The sequence below is a fragment of the Vespa crabro genome, chromosome 5 (genome assembly GCF_910589235.1).
Source record: "Vespa crabro chromosome 5, iyVesCrab1.2, whole genome shotgun sequence".
Lineage (NCBI taxonomy): Eukaryota > Metazoa > Arthropoda > Insecta > Hymenoptera > Vespidae > Vespa > Vespa crabro.
Genome location: NC_060959.1, coordinates 4,244,296 through 4,258,417, shown reverse-complemented (window position 1 = coordinate 4,258,417; position 14,122 = coordinate 4,244,296). Strand labels below are relative to the sequence as shown.

The following is a 14,122-nucleotide window of genomic DNA, read 5'->3' as shown; positions in this document are numbered from 1 at the left end:
TAAAGCTTTGTCAAAAATTCGAAAAAGCTATGTCTTCGTTTAAACCTTTATCTTTAAAATGAAACCTTGTTCATTAAAACCGGTCATGAATTACATCTGTATTCATCGTTGGCATAAACCATTATAAAATCAGTACAGTGTGATGTACACTCTTAATGTACTATCAGTTCGAAAACATTTAAAAATATATTATTTCTTTTCAATACTATATTTACATGTTCTATAATTAATATTTGTAATATATAATTATATACGAAAGCGCATTAATAAATGTATAATTTATTTATATTTAAAAAAAATTTTCATTATTTAGAATTAAAATATTATGTATTCTTATAGAAAAATCGTATTTCGTTATAAGGCTTGGCAAAATCTTGTTGCGTGTAAACGTAATATTGGATAGTTGTCAGTAACACCGTTTTGATAACAGCGCCTTGATAGAGTGTACAGCTGTTGAAACTGGTTGAAACGTAAATTTTTAGTGCTTAAGTGTCATTATATCTGTTTTTTTTTTTTTTGGTAAAAACGTAGCCCTTGGGCTGAAAATATTACGATTATAAAAATGAGAGAAGCTGGGATAATGTTAATAAGTGCTGCATTAACGTGCGCCGTAATTGGCAATGCTTATTATCAAAGAAAACAATTTTATCCGACGGTAGTCCACATAACCAAATCAAATCCGAGCATGACTGTAAGTTATCATAAATCTTTTCAATAGTTTTCATAATTTTATTAATAATTATATATTCTTATCCTTTTATAATATTTATTTAGGTAATTTATGCTCAAACGTTGATACTCGTTTTCATGATAAATGCATTCCTTAGGAAGATATTTTTCGGTACTTTACGTGCTGCTGAACTGGAGGTGAATATGGAATATAACTTATGTTTCTTTATCATTTCTATACAGAATGGGATTAACCATTAAGATTGATCATTATTTCTAGCATTTGGTAGAGAAAGTATGGTATGCAGTAACTGAGACGTGTTTAGCTTTTACAGTATTTAGGGATGATTTCAGCCCAAAATTTATAGCATTATTTACACTTTTATTATTTCTTAAATCATTTCACTGGTTAGCTGAAGATCGTGTTGATTACGTAAGTATTTTATCTTTTTTATATTTTTTAATATAAATTATTTTTGTGCACATACAATCAAGGATATAAAATTTTATTTAGATATTTGATGATATTTAAACATTTATAAAATAATATATAACATCTTGTATATAAAGGAAATTTAATAGTTTGTTTCTGATTTTACAGATGGAAAGAAGTCCAGTGATAACATGGCTATTTCATCTGAGAGTCGTGACTTTATTAGGACTTCTATTTGTCATTAATTTAACAATGATTCATTACGCATATAGTACAACTGCTACAAAAGGTCCTTCAGTACAACTTGTGTTTGGATTTGAATATGCGATTTTATTGACTGTTGTAATAAATATTACTGTAAAATATATATTACACACAATAGATTTGCAAAGTGAAAATCCATGGGACAATAAGCCAGTATTTTTATTATACACAGAATTGGTTATTGGTTTTCTAAAGGTATAGTAAAATATGTACCTTCATGTTCTTTTTATTGTATGTAATACTATATAATCTTATTATGTTTAGGTCACTTTATATATTGCTTTCGTAACTATAATGATAAAACTGTTTACTCTACCTTTATTTGCACTTCGTCCTATGTATTATACAATGCGTGATTTTAAAAAGGCATTCCATGACATTGTAATGTCACGCAGGGCTATTAGAAATATGAATACACTTTATCCCGATGCAACACCTGAAGAATTAGCAGCTGCTGATAATGTATGCATAATTTGTCGGTAAGTTAATATTACATAATAATTTCTGTATTCTTTAATAATGTATTTTGTTATAAATATATATAAGAAAGTCTTTTACAGAGAAGAAATGGTAGCAGCAAGCAAAAAGTTACCATGTAATCATATTTTTCATACTGCATGCCTTCGTTCTTGGTTTCAACGTCAACAAACTTGTCCAACATGTCGTTTAAATATTTTAAGACCAACTACAATTAATACAGAGACAAGACAACAAAATCCACAGCAAGGTCAACAAGCACCCCAACCTCCTCCAGCAGCAGGATTAAATCCACAAGGTATGTTATAATTTATAATTAATTTTTGTATAGTAAAATGAATGTGCATTGAATATGCATAAGTAAAATTGTAATAATATTCATTATGTTATATAGGTCAGGGCTTCCAATTGCCAGGTTTTTGGGCAGGATTGCAAGCTCCAGGTGTGATGCCACAACAACAAGGTCAAAATAATGTTGGAAATGTTCCTTTGACACCATTCCAAAATTTACCAGCCGGAAGTGTACCAATTTTTGCCCCACCATTTCCTCCTATGGTACCATTGCCACCTATTCCTACACCTCCGCCTAATTTAACAGAACTTACTGAAGATGAACTCAGAGCAATGGAGGGCAATTTACGACAAGCAGTAGAAGCAAGAATACAAACATTACAAAGAGTACAACTGTTGTTAGATGCTGCTAATGCTATGATGAACCAATATCAAGCAGCAGCTGCCACTGCTAAGTCAGTATAAATGCAAACTAATTATTATTCCAAAAATATAATAAATATTATATTAGTAATTTTTTTCTACTATCATTTACTAAATAGAGATTAATAGTTAATTCTTTATCATTATTACCAATGCCTTTGTTTAATGTTACAGCATCCCTAAGCCTCCTACTGCAACAGAAGAAAATACAAATGCTCCAACAAATATGGCTACAAACCAAGAAAAAGATACATGTCTAGCTAGTAAAAATGAAGGTGAGAGTTCTCGCACTGTAATAAATGCAGATACTTCTGTTCCAGACACAGTTAATGATAAAACAGTTAGTCAATCAAGCACAAGTAATATTGAAATAACTTCAGAAACATCATCTAGAGCTGAAACAGAACCCATAAGTGAGCAAGAAATGTTAAGGAGACGTAGGCTACAGAAATTTTCAGCTCAGAATACAACAGAATAAGTAGTTCTTAAACTATGTAACAAATTAGTTTTTGATTAATGCCTGTTCTCAATTACAGATATAATGAGTGATTAAAGGATATCTGTTTGAATATAGACTGCAACTATGAAATAAATTATTAAGAGTGGGTAAATAAATATAGAGAAAATTTTATAATTTTGCGATTCCTTGGATGAATGATGTACAATTAAAACCTGTCAGTGTGTTCTTGAATATTAATATATATTATAGGCAGTGATCATTTAATTTTGTCTTGAAATAAACATTTTTTTTTATATATAATATCATTTTCTATATTATTATGATTATGCACATATACCATACATACATAAAATGTTAATGTACAGATGTGATCACTGCAACAGAATTTCTAACAACTTATTTGGTTTTATTTAATATACATTGATAGTAAAATTGGACAAATACTAATTGAACTATTAAGGCATTTTTTATTCCCACTTTATCTGTTAAATTCATATTATAAACCTAACATATTACTCAGAAGTATACTTTTTCCTATTAATCGAACTGTTTTAACAATTTATAATTCATGGATGTAAATATGTGTAAAAATTGAAACTACTATAAATATTGACACCTGCCTATATAACATGTAGGATTGCTTTAGGTATCATCAGGATACATTATTCCTTTATGAAATCTGACACATACATCAAATATTTGTGCAATGTAGCACAATTTGGGTTATAATTACATAGATTGTATAATGGACTATGTATATTTGTTTATATTTTTTCAAATTATCATGAATATAAAAACATTACTGTATGTTACTATAGTAACTATAGACTAACAATAAGTAATAATCAATATATGTAATAAATTAATTATGTTATGGGTTTCTCTCTACAATATATAATTATTTACATCTAAATGAATAAAATAAAGTATTATGTATATATATATAATGGAAATTGCGATTTTAATGGAAATTGTTATAACCTTTGTATAACACGTGTGTATACATATATTTGTAATTATTGTGAACATAATTTGGATATTGCGATAACAAGAAATATATTTTTATTTCAAGAATACATTTAATATACTATTGCACAATATTAAATGATTTTCATGATTATTAATGAGAATTTAAGAAAGCATTACGCAAAAGCCCATAGCTGTTGTACATTGAACTTTATTGATCCGACAATATGCTACGTTGGATACGATTATAACCTATTCTTATATGTCCAAAGATTCAACATTTATGTTAATATACGAGCACTAAAATAATAGATTTATTTCTTAACGTTTCTTAACAAACGAAAAAATATTTTAACTAACAATATTATCATTTTCATTTGGTAAGAGACAGTAAACATATATCTACATACACACATAAATACAATGTGCTATACTATTAAATCTATGAATTTGCACATTTAATATTATAAATATAAAGTAGTAAAACAAATATAACAAATCAATCAGTTTAAATATCAGGATTATTGATTTATTTGCGGAAAAAATTATTTACTAAGTTAATTTTCTTCTTCGACAATACACGTATATATATACACATATATACATATATTTTCATAGATAATATAAACAATACATTGTTACATACTAATTGTAACCGTGTATATGTAATTATTCATATACTTGAACGTTCCATTAAACATACATATGAATGTTTTCTTTTAACAGTATTGCAGTTATTACGACATTAATATTTACGTAAATACGTTAAAAATATTTATCGCAATTTAATAATAATGTTTAGTATATTGTTTTAAAACTCGTCTTAAATATCATGTGCTGGTTACATAAAATGAATAATATGTATTAAATGAGCACATGAAATAAAGGATATTTTTTGAAAAAAATTGACATTTGGACAGAGGATAGTAGTTTCAACCCTTTCTACTGATTATTCAATGAAATTAATAGTATATCGAGACATTTATAATTTCATGTATCTTTGATAAAACGAAATTTTGGCTTTTTAAAAATAATAATTTCTTTATATATATTAAAAAAAAGAAAAGAAAAAGAAAAAATAAAAGGTGTAAAACGCATAAATTCGTAATTTATTGAAAAACAAAATGTATTTCGATTGAACAAAAAATAATACAGAAAGTAAAATTGTATTATGCGCCAGAGTCCTTGGGATATACACGGTGAACCCCGTGGCGCGTTGTTGTGATCTAACATGGCGGAATGTAGTGTTGTGGATGTTCGATGTCTATGTCAATTTTAGAGTGATCTCGCGCAAATAATACGGAAGAACGGCGATGCTCCGTAGTTGCAGCATTGAAAGAATTCGTGTAAGATAATCGTGTGATTGGAAATATTTACATCGTAAGTGACGAGCGAGTTCTTCTATATCGGTTTTGCTCATCGCGGGAATCGTATACAGGCGGCAAGAGCGCACACAGGGCTTCGGCTTCCCTGGCACAACGTTTCTTTCTGACCTTCCACGACGACGAACTTATTTCAAATGAACGACCTGAAATACGCTTGACATTTTCTAGCTTTACGGGACTGTGACACGTGCACGGAAGAGCGTGTACTCCACTAACTTTTCCCGCGCGTCCCAAAAGTTTTACTGTTGGCGCAGGTATCAAGCTTATGCAACTGAAGAGCTTATAAACATCCAGCAACGGTAAACAATCTCATTGTTCCGAGTATACATCGGAATAAAGGTACCGTTTCGTGATAATCCGTAATAAAATTCGACTAATGCACGGTCGTTTTTAAACCGTCGTTAATATCTTCATGAAATAGCAATTCCATGTATTTGTGCAGAGAACAAGAGGATATTCGTAATTTTGGAAATCGTTAACAATTGTTATTCATTATTAATATAAATCAAAGTGCATCACTCATGGTGATATATGAGTATTTTCTACTCATTGGTATTAGTATTGTAGTTTCTTGGAGACCACCCAAAGAGAGTATTGAGTTTAGATGAATGAGTGGTTACTCCGAAAGACATTTTTCAAATAAGTTAAGACTTCTGACTCTACGGCATTATATACAACAGCATTGTGCTATATCTTAGTGGATTATGAGAGAACAAATAAAAGTTTGGTAGATATAGATTTTTGTGTGTGAATTTATTTAATAGAAATTTTATAAGAACAGAAAGGCCAAGGATTTTTTTCAACTTCTAAGGCATGCAAGGTAGTTGGTGATAATACAAAAACAACTGCGTAAAATATTTTTGACAACATGACGGACACACGCAGAAGAGTAAAGCTTTATGCACTTAATGCTGATAGACAATGGGACGATCGTGGTACTGGTCATGTTTCTTCTTCCTATGTAGATAGATTAAAAGGAATTTCACTTTTGGTTAGAGCCGAAAGTGATGGAACGGTCTTATTGGAAAGTAAAATACATCCGGATACTGCATATCAGAAGCAGCAAGTAATTATATATTCATTAAATTGTATAATTATACAATATAATTCTTGCATTTATATTTTTTAGCATGTATGTACATGAAATTTATAAAAATAAATATTATTTTATGAATATAGTATTAGCAATTATAAGACTGTAAATAATCATATTTATATTATTTGATGAATTTTAATAATTTTAAGGAATGCATTAATTATTTTCAAATATGCATGTATAGTACGATACTGTTATAAGAGACGAAGTTAAAATATTTACATATGTATGATTACAGGATACTTTGATAGTATGGTCAGAGGGTGATAATTTTGACTTAGCCCTAAGTTTTCAAGAAAAGGCTGGTTGTGATGAAATTTGGGAAAAAATATGTCAAGTTCAAGGAAAGGATCCATCAGTAGAAATTACACAAGATATTGTTGAAGAGTCAGAAGATGAACGCTTTGATGATATGTCAGATGCTGCACCGCCCATAGAACTGCCTCCATGCGAATTAAGCCGATTAGAAGAAATTAATGAATTAATAGGGAATTCTTTGGCTTCTCCAATGAGAAAAGAAAAACTCGCTGTTGCATTAGAATCAGAAGGTTATATCAAGAAACTTTTAAATTTGTTCCACACTTGTGAGGACTTAGAAAATATTAAAGGCTTACATCACCTTTATGATATTTTTAAAAATATTTTCTTACTTAATAAAAATGCACTATTTGAAGTGATGTTCAGTGACGATACAATTTTTGATGTTGTTGGATGTCTTGAATATGAACCAACATTGCCTCAACCAAAAAGACATAGAGAATATCTTCGGCAATTAGCAAGATTTAAACAAGCAATTCCAATTACAAATGCTGAATTATTAGCTAAAATTCATCAAACATATAGAGTTCAATATATACAAGATGTTGTTTTACCAACTCCTAGTGTATTTGAAGACAACATGCTTAGTACATTGAGTAGTTTTATATTTTTTAATAAAGTTGAAATAGTAACTCTTATACAAGATGATGAAAAGTTTCTGACTGAATTATTTCGTCAATTTACGGACGAATCAACATCAGATAGTAAAAGACGTGACATGGTTCTTTTCTTAAAAGAATTTTGCAACTTTTCTCAAAATCTTCAACCACAGGGCAAGGAATCATTCTATAAAAATTTAACAGCATTGGGCATATTACCTGCCTTAGAAATAACATTGGCAATAAATGATCCGCAAACAAAAACTGCGAGCATTGATATATTGACGTATATTGTGGAATATTCTCCTAGCGTTGTGAGAGATTATACATTACAACAAATAAATAATACAGAACAGGACCAAATGTTAGTCAATGTAATAGTCGCTCAACTTGTTGGAGATAGCGATCCTGAATTGGGTGGAGCAGTACAGTTAGCTGGTGTGTTACGCCTGCTTCTTGATCCAGAAAATATGTTGGCTTCAGTCAACAAATCAGAAAAGACTGATTTCTTGAATTATTTCTATAAAAATAGTATTGGAACACTGATAGCTCCTTTATTAGCTAATACAATTGGGGAACGACCAGCAAGAGAAGATTATAGAACAGTGCAACTTTTAGGATTGATTTTAGAGTTATTATCTTTTTGTGTAGAACATCATACATACCACGTTAAAAATTGCATTTTAAATAAGGATTTACTTAGAAGAATATTGGTTTTAATGAAGTCAACGCATACATTCTTAGTACTGTGCGCTTTAAGGTTTATGAGAAAAATTATAGCTCTGAAAGATGAATTTTATAATAGGTATATAATAAAAGGAAATTTATTTGCACCTGTATTTGATGCATTTGTAAGGAACAACGGTAGATACAATTTATTAGATTCTGCTATTTTGGAAATGTTTGAATTTATCAAATTGGTAAGTTATAACTATATAAAAACTTTGAACTTTTTAAAATATTTTCGTATAGTGATTTTATATTTAATATATATGTATATGTATGTATATATGTATCTTTTACATTACAGGAAGACATCAAATCACTTTGTTCACACGTTGTAGAAAATTTTTCGAAAGAATTGGAAGCAATTGACTATGTACAAACATTCAAAGCATTAAAGCTGAGGTATGAACAACATCAGGATAAATTAAAGGATCGTGACAGAACAACACTCGACAGGTACATGTATTCAAGGTGCAATATATTTTATTTTACAAGAATTTGCTTGTGGATTAAACATTCCTTGCTTCCTAACATGGCACAAATTCTTGTACACCATAAATTGTTACTTAGCGCCGACTTACAATTGAATTTATTTATACATTGAATGTCGGATCAATTTTATATAATTTTACCACGACGTTGGAATGAAATCATTGTTTTTGTTTTGTTATGGTATTATCGGTCACCGATGATCCCCACGGCTCCGCTCTATTGGCAAATAGAGTGCCGGTCACCGGTGACCTCTACGTCATTTAACGTGTTAAAAATATTTTAACAATATTTATTTACATGTTTAGTGTTCCATCAATATTAAGAAATAGCCGGTATCGAAGAGATCAGAGACAATTAGATGAAGAAGAAGAAATATGGTTTAGAGAGGAAGAAGATTTTGATGAAGGAGAAGCAGTGGTACCTGCGGCCACGGCAGATTTGGTACCACCTGCTTCAGCTAAGAAACAATCTTCATCTTCTAATTCTGCCCTTGGGCCTTCCCTTACAGAGTCGAAAAATCATCAGCAACAACAACAACAACAATCTGTATTAAACAATAATACAGCAAATAATAATATCACTCCTCAGCAAACTCAAGTCAATAATAGTACATCAACAACGAATGAAAATCCAGTTACACCTGAGATTACTCCTAGTTCTACTATTGGTACCGTAGAAAAGGCTGGAATTATAATTAGAAAAGTAATTAAACTGTTTTAAGATAGTCAAACAAAATTTTATATATAAATATTTATGAACATTTTATAATATATAAACAATTAATTTTATAGGGATTGGTCGATTATGAAGAAGATTCTGATGAAGAAGATGAGGATTCTGGATTAAGTCCTTCGCCAAAACGGCAACGATTGTCGTGGTAGACATTCTCGAAATTCAAAATAAATGTGCGATCTCCAAAGTTTTTAGTAAAATACGGCCCCTATTATGTGCACAAAATGCTGATCGAAAGGTTATACAATCTATTAATTTACAATGAGAAGGGTACAGGTTGTACTTTATTCATCCTGAGTGATAAACGTAATGAATAAGTGCTTTTGAAACACAAAGCGTGATGAACTTTTACATCTTTTTCTTTCTTTAATTGTGTATATTAAACAAAGAAATGAATGTGAGAAGACAGTGATTGGAAATAGTATAGGAAAAAAAAGGAAAAAAAAAAATAAAGAAAAAACATATTGGACAACGGGATCGACAAACACAAGTGAAGGTAAAGCCAAAATAATTGTATTATCATATTGACGAAATATTGGAAGTTCACTCAATGAATTAAATGAATTTAAAAAGGATTAATGATTTATTCCACTTATCTGGAAATCTACGTAGTAGGGAAAATTTTCACAGATAAGGTGAAAAATTCTAGACCTGGTGAGTTCTATAGACATTAATGTCTAAGTATACACTTTGGTCTAGGTCTATAAATCTAAAAACTGTGACTATATGACATGTATGAGTCCATCGAAAAGGAACTTACTACAAGATGTGTAAAGACCATTTTCGCATGTAAAAGTACATGATCTACCGCACAAAAACAGTTGTGTTTTTGATTAGCCATCCACGAATTGAATTAGTGGGACAAGCGATTGAAATCTGTTTTTGCAAAGGTCAGATACCATGAATCTTTATCCAATTCGACGGAAATAATATTTAGTTTGTATATATATGTATATTTGTAACGATTGTAAAACGACCACATACTTGGATTAAGCAGAAAATATGCGACTACTTCACAATCTCAGTTTCCTTCAAAATACATTTGAAGAGTTTTTTGGTTATCAATGTAAGTAGTAGAAGTTGTACAATAAATATTTGATTTGTGTATATTTATCAGTTTGCACTTCATGCCCGATAGCAATCCTCGATATAAAAAGTATGTTTTAAAAAATATTTAACGAATCTTGAATATTAAGTGTAGTATAGTATCTTTTTTACAAATCTTTTTTTTAATCGTAAGGGCAAAATGAGAAGCCTGGAATAATCTCTGTGCACTGAAAAAAGAATGTCTAATTTATGAAAATATTCATATCTACTTACATTATTTTATGTAGTAGAGCCATGAGATGAGAATAATCTCGGATATTGCAATACGAAATCTTAATTTTTGTTTAAATTGAGATTCTGTATGTCATGAAATTACAGGAAATGCCAGCTCCAGAAAAAAGTGTCTACTTTCTAGTTTAATCTGTAATTTTTAACATAGTTAAGATCTATAGCGAAGAGAAATCTATTACTTTGAATAATCATTTAACTAGAGCAGGCCTTATACAGTGACCAATTTGAAATAAATTATTGCCTTACACTGATTGAGTTGACTTTATAACAAAGTATTATAAGCTAATGTACAGAGTTTTCGATACGTCTAACACAAAAGAATTTTCAAGACTGTTGTATAATTGTAAGTATGAACATTTGAAATTTTTGTGATGTCGTAAGAACATTCGTATGCACATATTAACAAACTTTAACAAACAGACGCATATATTAACTTATGATACTACAAAAGGTGATAGAAGTTAATTCACTCATGAGATTAGTATATTGTGAATATTTCAAGTAGGCAAATTCGCTGGAGCTGAGTAATGTATGTATATATAAAATGTTGTTAATTCTGAAATGACCACAGAATATGTAACTGAATATATTAATTAGGTAATTAAGTAACAGAATATCGAGTAATGTATTTCGTGTGTTTTGCATATATTCACAATTTATTCCATAATAAGAAAGAGATATTCTTAGGCATAGAATGCTACATTGGGTGCGGCGAATGTAAGTAAATGAAAGGAATGAATTAATACCTAAGTGATACTAAAGTAAAGATGCAATCATATGCTATTTAAATTATACTCAATGTATTTTTGTACAGAGTGTTTTAGGCTTTGTCGCTATCATTTTCCATTATTTTTTTAAATGCTTGCCATCAAGAGAAGTCAGAATATCTTTGTGGCATATTTCTAGTAAATAGTTTGATATACATTTTTTTTCTCTTTATTGTATCATACTCTCTAAGAATGTATTATTCAATAATCATAATAGAGAGGATATATTATATATATGGAGAGAGAAGAGGGCGAATATGGATAGAAGAGGGCAAAGGGGGAATAAGGGGATGTAAAATTAAGTGCAGTAAAATTCCTATACTTTATTAGGAAGAAATTATCGTTAGACCGTCCTAAGTTCGAATATTATTTTATTTCCAAGAGTACTATATGTTTACTCATCATTTCAACAAGAGCGAAGATAAAAATTAAAAAAAAAAAAAGAAAAAAAAAGAAAAAAAAAGAAAAAAGAAAAAAAAAAGAAAAATAATAATACATAAAAACATTCGTAGATCGTAATCTACGAAAAAATCGTGAAACGTCACAGAACTTTAATCATATCGTAAAACGTTACGCAGGACATTCGTTAGGAGAATTAAGTTGTAAATATGTGAAAAAAAAGAAAAGAAAACAAATGCAGCACTTCCAGGGGCACTCTTAAAAATTTCATTTAATCGAAAAATCTAAAACATTTTGTCTGGCAGTTTATTACCAAGATTGCTGTATTCAATGTTACATAGTCATTACATTGTAACATTAATCAAAGAACGGAAATTTACACATTGTACAATACCATACGTGCTAATAATAATAATATTGATATAATATTAATGATAACGTGCGTTTTACATTTAAAATACCAACAGAATGTGACATTTTTGTTCTCTGACATATGTAGCCACATACAAACACACAAACGCGAAAAATCACACGTTTTTTATAAGAAAATGAAGTTCATCAATTCTGTAAGTTAATGAGCAGTTATAAAAAAAAATCAGTGTGCATGACAATGATAAATATGTGAATGGACTACAAACGAAAGATCATATTTTGCATTTTATTCTGTCGGAGAATGAATGATGTGAAGATTAGATTAACTAAGCCGAATATTATATAGGCAGAATAAGTAGCATATAACAAGCAACATTGAATGGAAGAAAAGCTTACAATAGATGCAATGAATACATTGCATTATTTAAATGAGAAAAAAAGAGTATCTTTATAAAAGTCGATTAATTCAAGTTATTTTATTTGATGTCTATTAATAACGAAATTTATCGACCTTTACAAGGATTTGTAATAATTTACTTTTAATCAAATGTAATTTTACTCTTATTGCTTTCCGTGATCTATAATGTGTGTTAGACGTAGTATCGTTTTCATTTTTGTCCTTTTTTGTTTTTCCTTTCTTTTGTTCTTTTCCTTTTTTTTCTTTTTTTTTTTTTTATCATTATTATTAATATATGTCAGAAATATTATCATCGTGTTAAATGTGTATTTAATATGTACATATTGTTACAGTAATTAATAATTACAGAATTACACATTAGAGTACTTATTGCTTGTTTTTTGCTACCGATCTGTCTTATTCAATATTAAAGTTGGTCGTAAAGGTGAAAATGATGGTGTGACTGACGCAAAATATGTGTGGTGTAGAAGTGCGAACAATATTTAATTAAATAAAATTAAAAATTTAGACAAAAGCGTCTATTAGATAGAGTTACAGACCCTACCTTAAAAAGCGTACTCGCAAAATTGTTATTTCAAATCGGGCGCAATCGGCGAATTAAATAGCATTATCTTTATTATTATCGATTTACTCGTAAAAAAACGTTTTATATTTCGTCATTATCTTTGCCTTCTCTTCAGTGAAACACATAATCTTAGCTCATATTTTGTAACAACATTGTAAATATTAATCTGGCTAATTGAAAAAAAAACAAAAAAGAAAAAATGTCGATCGTATATGATCATGTAGGCAATAATTACAAATTTTATTCTTCGAGATAAACGATTGAACAATTTTATTTATATCGCTAAAGGGAACGAGATACTGAGGAATGAAGTAGTATGCATAGTATTTATGTAATTTATGAGCAATCCAAGTATTATATTTGAAACAAGTTAGGCATTTATATACAAATAAAACCTTTCATAATACGAATAAACTGAAACAACATGTTTGCGTATAACTACGTCTTATATTTTTTCGTTTGAATGATGAAAAAGCTCATAGAAAAGAAAAAAGAGAAAAAAAGGTTTTAATATTTAAATTTAAAAAGAGACGGAAGAAGACGAAACATATCCTCTTACGAGTATTAATCAATCAATCAATCAATCAATCAATTTTCCCGGATTACGATCAATAGAACATACGTATAATAATGATAAATATATTATTATATATTCACTTCACTTGTGCACAACTTCGGCCTTCAATCGTGCCGCTAAAGCTTTACGTACTTGAAGAATTGACGGTTCCAATGACTGACCAATGTCTAATTCCTGCTCTCCTTTTATCGTTGCATCTGCAACTACTCGAGCAGAACTCGGACGCGTTGCATTCATTTCGAGCCGCTGACTACGTACTTCTTTCTTTAGGGCTACCAATTCGTCTCGTCTTGCTTTTAGATAGTCTTGCCGTCTTTTTATATCTTCTTCTTTCGTCTGAAAATACCTAAACGTT

The 14,122-nt window shown here is 29.6% G+C and overlaps 3 protein-coding genes across 5 annotated transcripts in view; 2 read left to right on the top strand and 1 right to left on the bottom strand.

The window, feature by feature from the left end:
- Positions 1–410: 410 nt before the first annotated feature.
- LOC124424145 (E3 ubiquitin-protein ligase synoviolin A) lies at positions 411–3,317 on the top strand. 2 transcript variants are annotated; one of them, XM_046962774.1, is made up of 9 exons: positions 411–691; positions 775–867; positions 950–1,102; positions 1,271–1,561; positions 1,631–1,845; positions 1,927–2,141; positions 2,238–2,589; positions 2,732–2,832; positions 2,938–3,317. In XM_046962774.1, the coding sequence occupies exons 1-9, from the start codon at positions 563–565 to the stop codon at positions 3,033–3,035; spliced, it is 1,647 nt and encodes a 548-aa protein (XP_046818730.1). In that variant the 5' UTR covers positions 411–562; the 3' UTR covers positions 3,036–3,317. The 2 variants fall into 2 exon arrangements, with proteins under 2 accessions (XP_046818730.1, XP_046818729.1); XM_046962773.1 differs by having other exon boundaries at positions 2,732–3,317.
- A 1,774-nt stretch (positions 3,318–5,091) lies between these two features.
- Positions 5,092–13,628, top strand: LOC124424140 (serine/threonine-protein phosphatase 4 regulatory subunit 3). The gene is made up of 5 exons (XM_046962767.1): positions 5,092–6,434; positions 6,703–8,301; positions 8,412–8,563; positions 8,905–9,301; positions 9,391–13,628. Exons 1-5 carry the CDS (start codon positions 6,237–6,239, stop codon positions 9,478–9,480), a joined length of 2,436 nt encoding a protein of 811 aa, XP_046818723.1. The 5' UTR covers positions 5,092–6,236; the 3' UTR covers positions 9,481–13,628.
- LOC124424154 (cilia- and flagella-associated protein 36) overlaps positions 12,128–14,122 on the bottom strand; it is a 118,017-nt gene continuing 116,022 nt past the window's right edge. For both annotated transcript variants that reach the window (XM_046962796.1, XM_046962795.1), the window contains one exon: positions 12,128–14,103. In XM_046962796.1, coding sequence (XP_046818752.1) covers positions 13,849–14,103 — 255 coding nt within the window. In that variant the 3' untranslated portion in view covers positions 12,128–13,848. The remainder of the gene's footprint in view (positions 14,104–14,122) is intronic.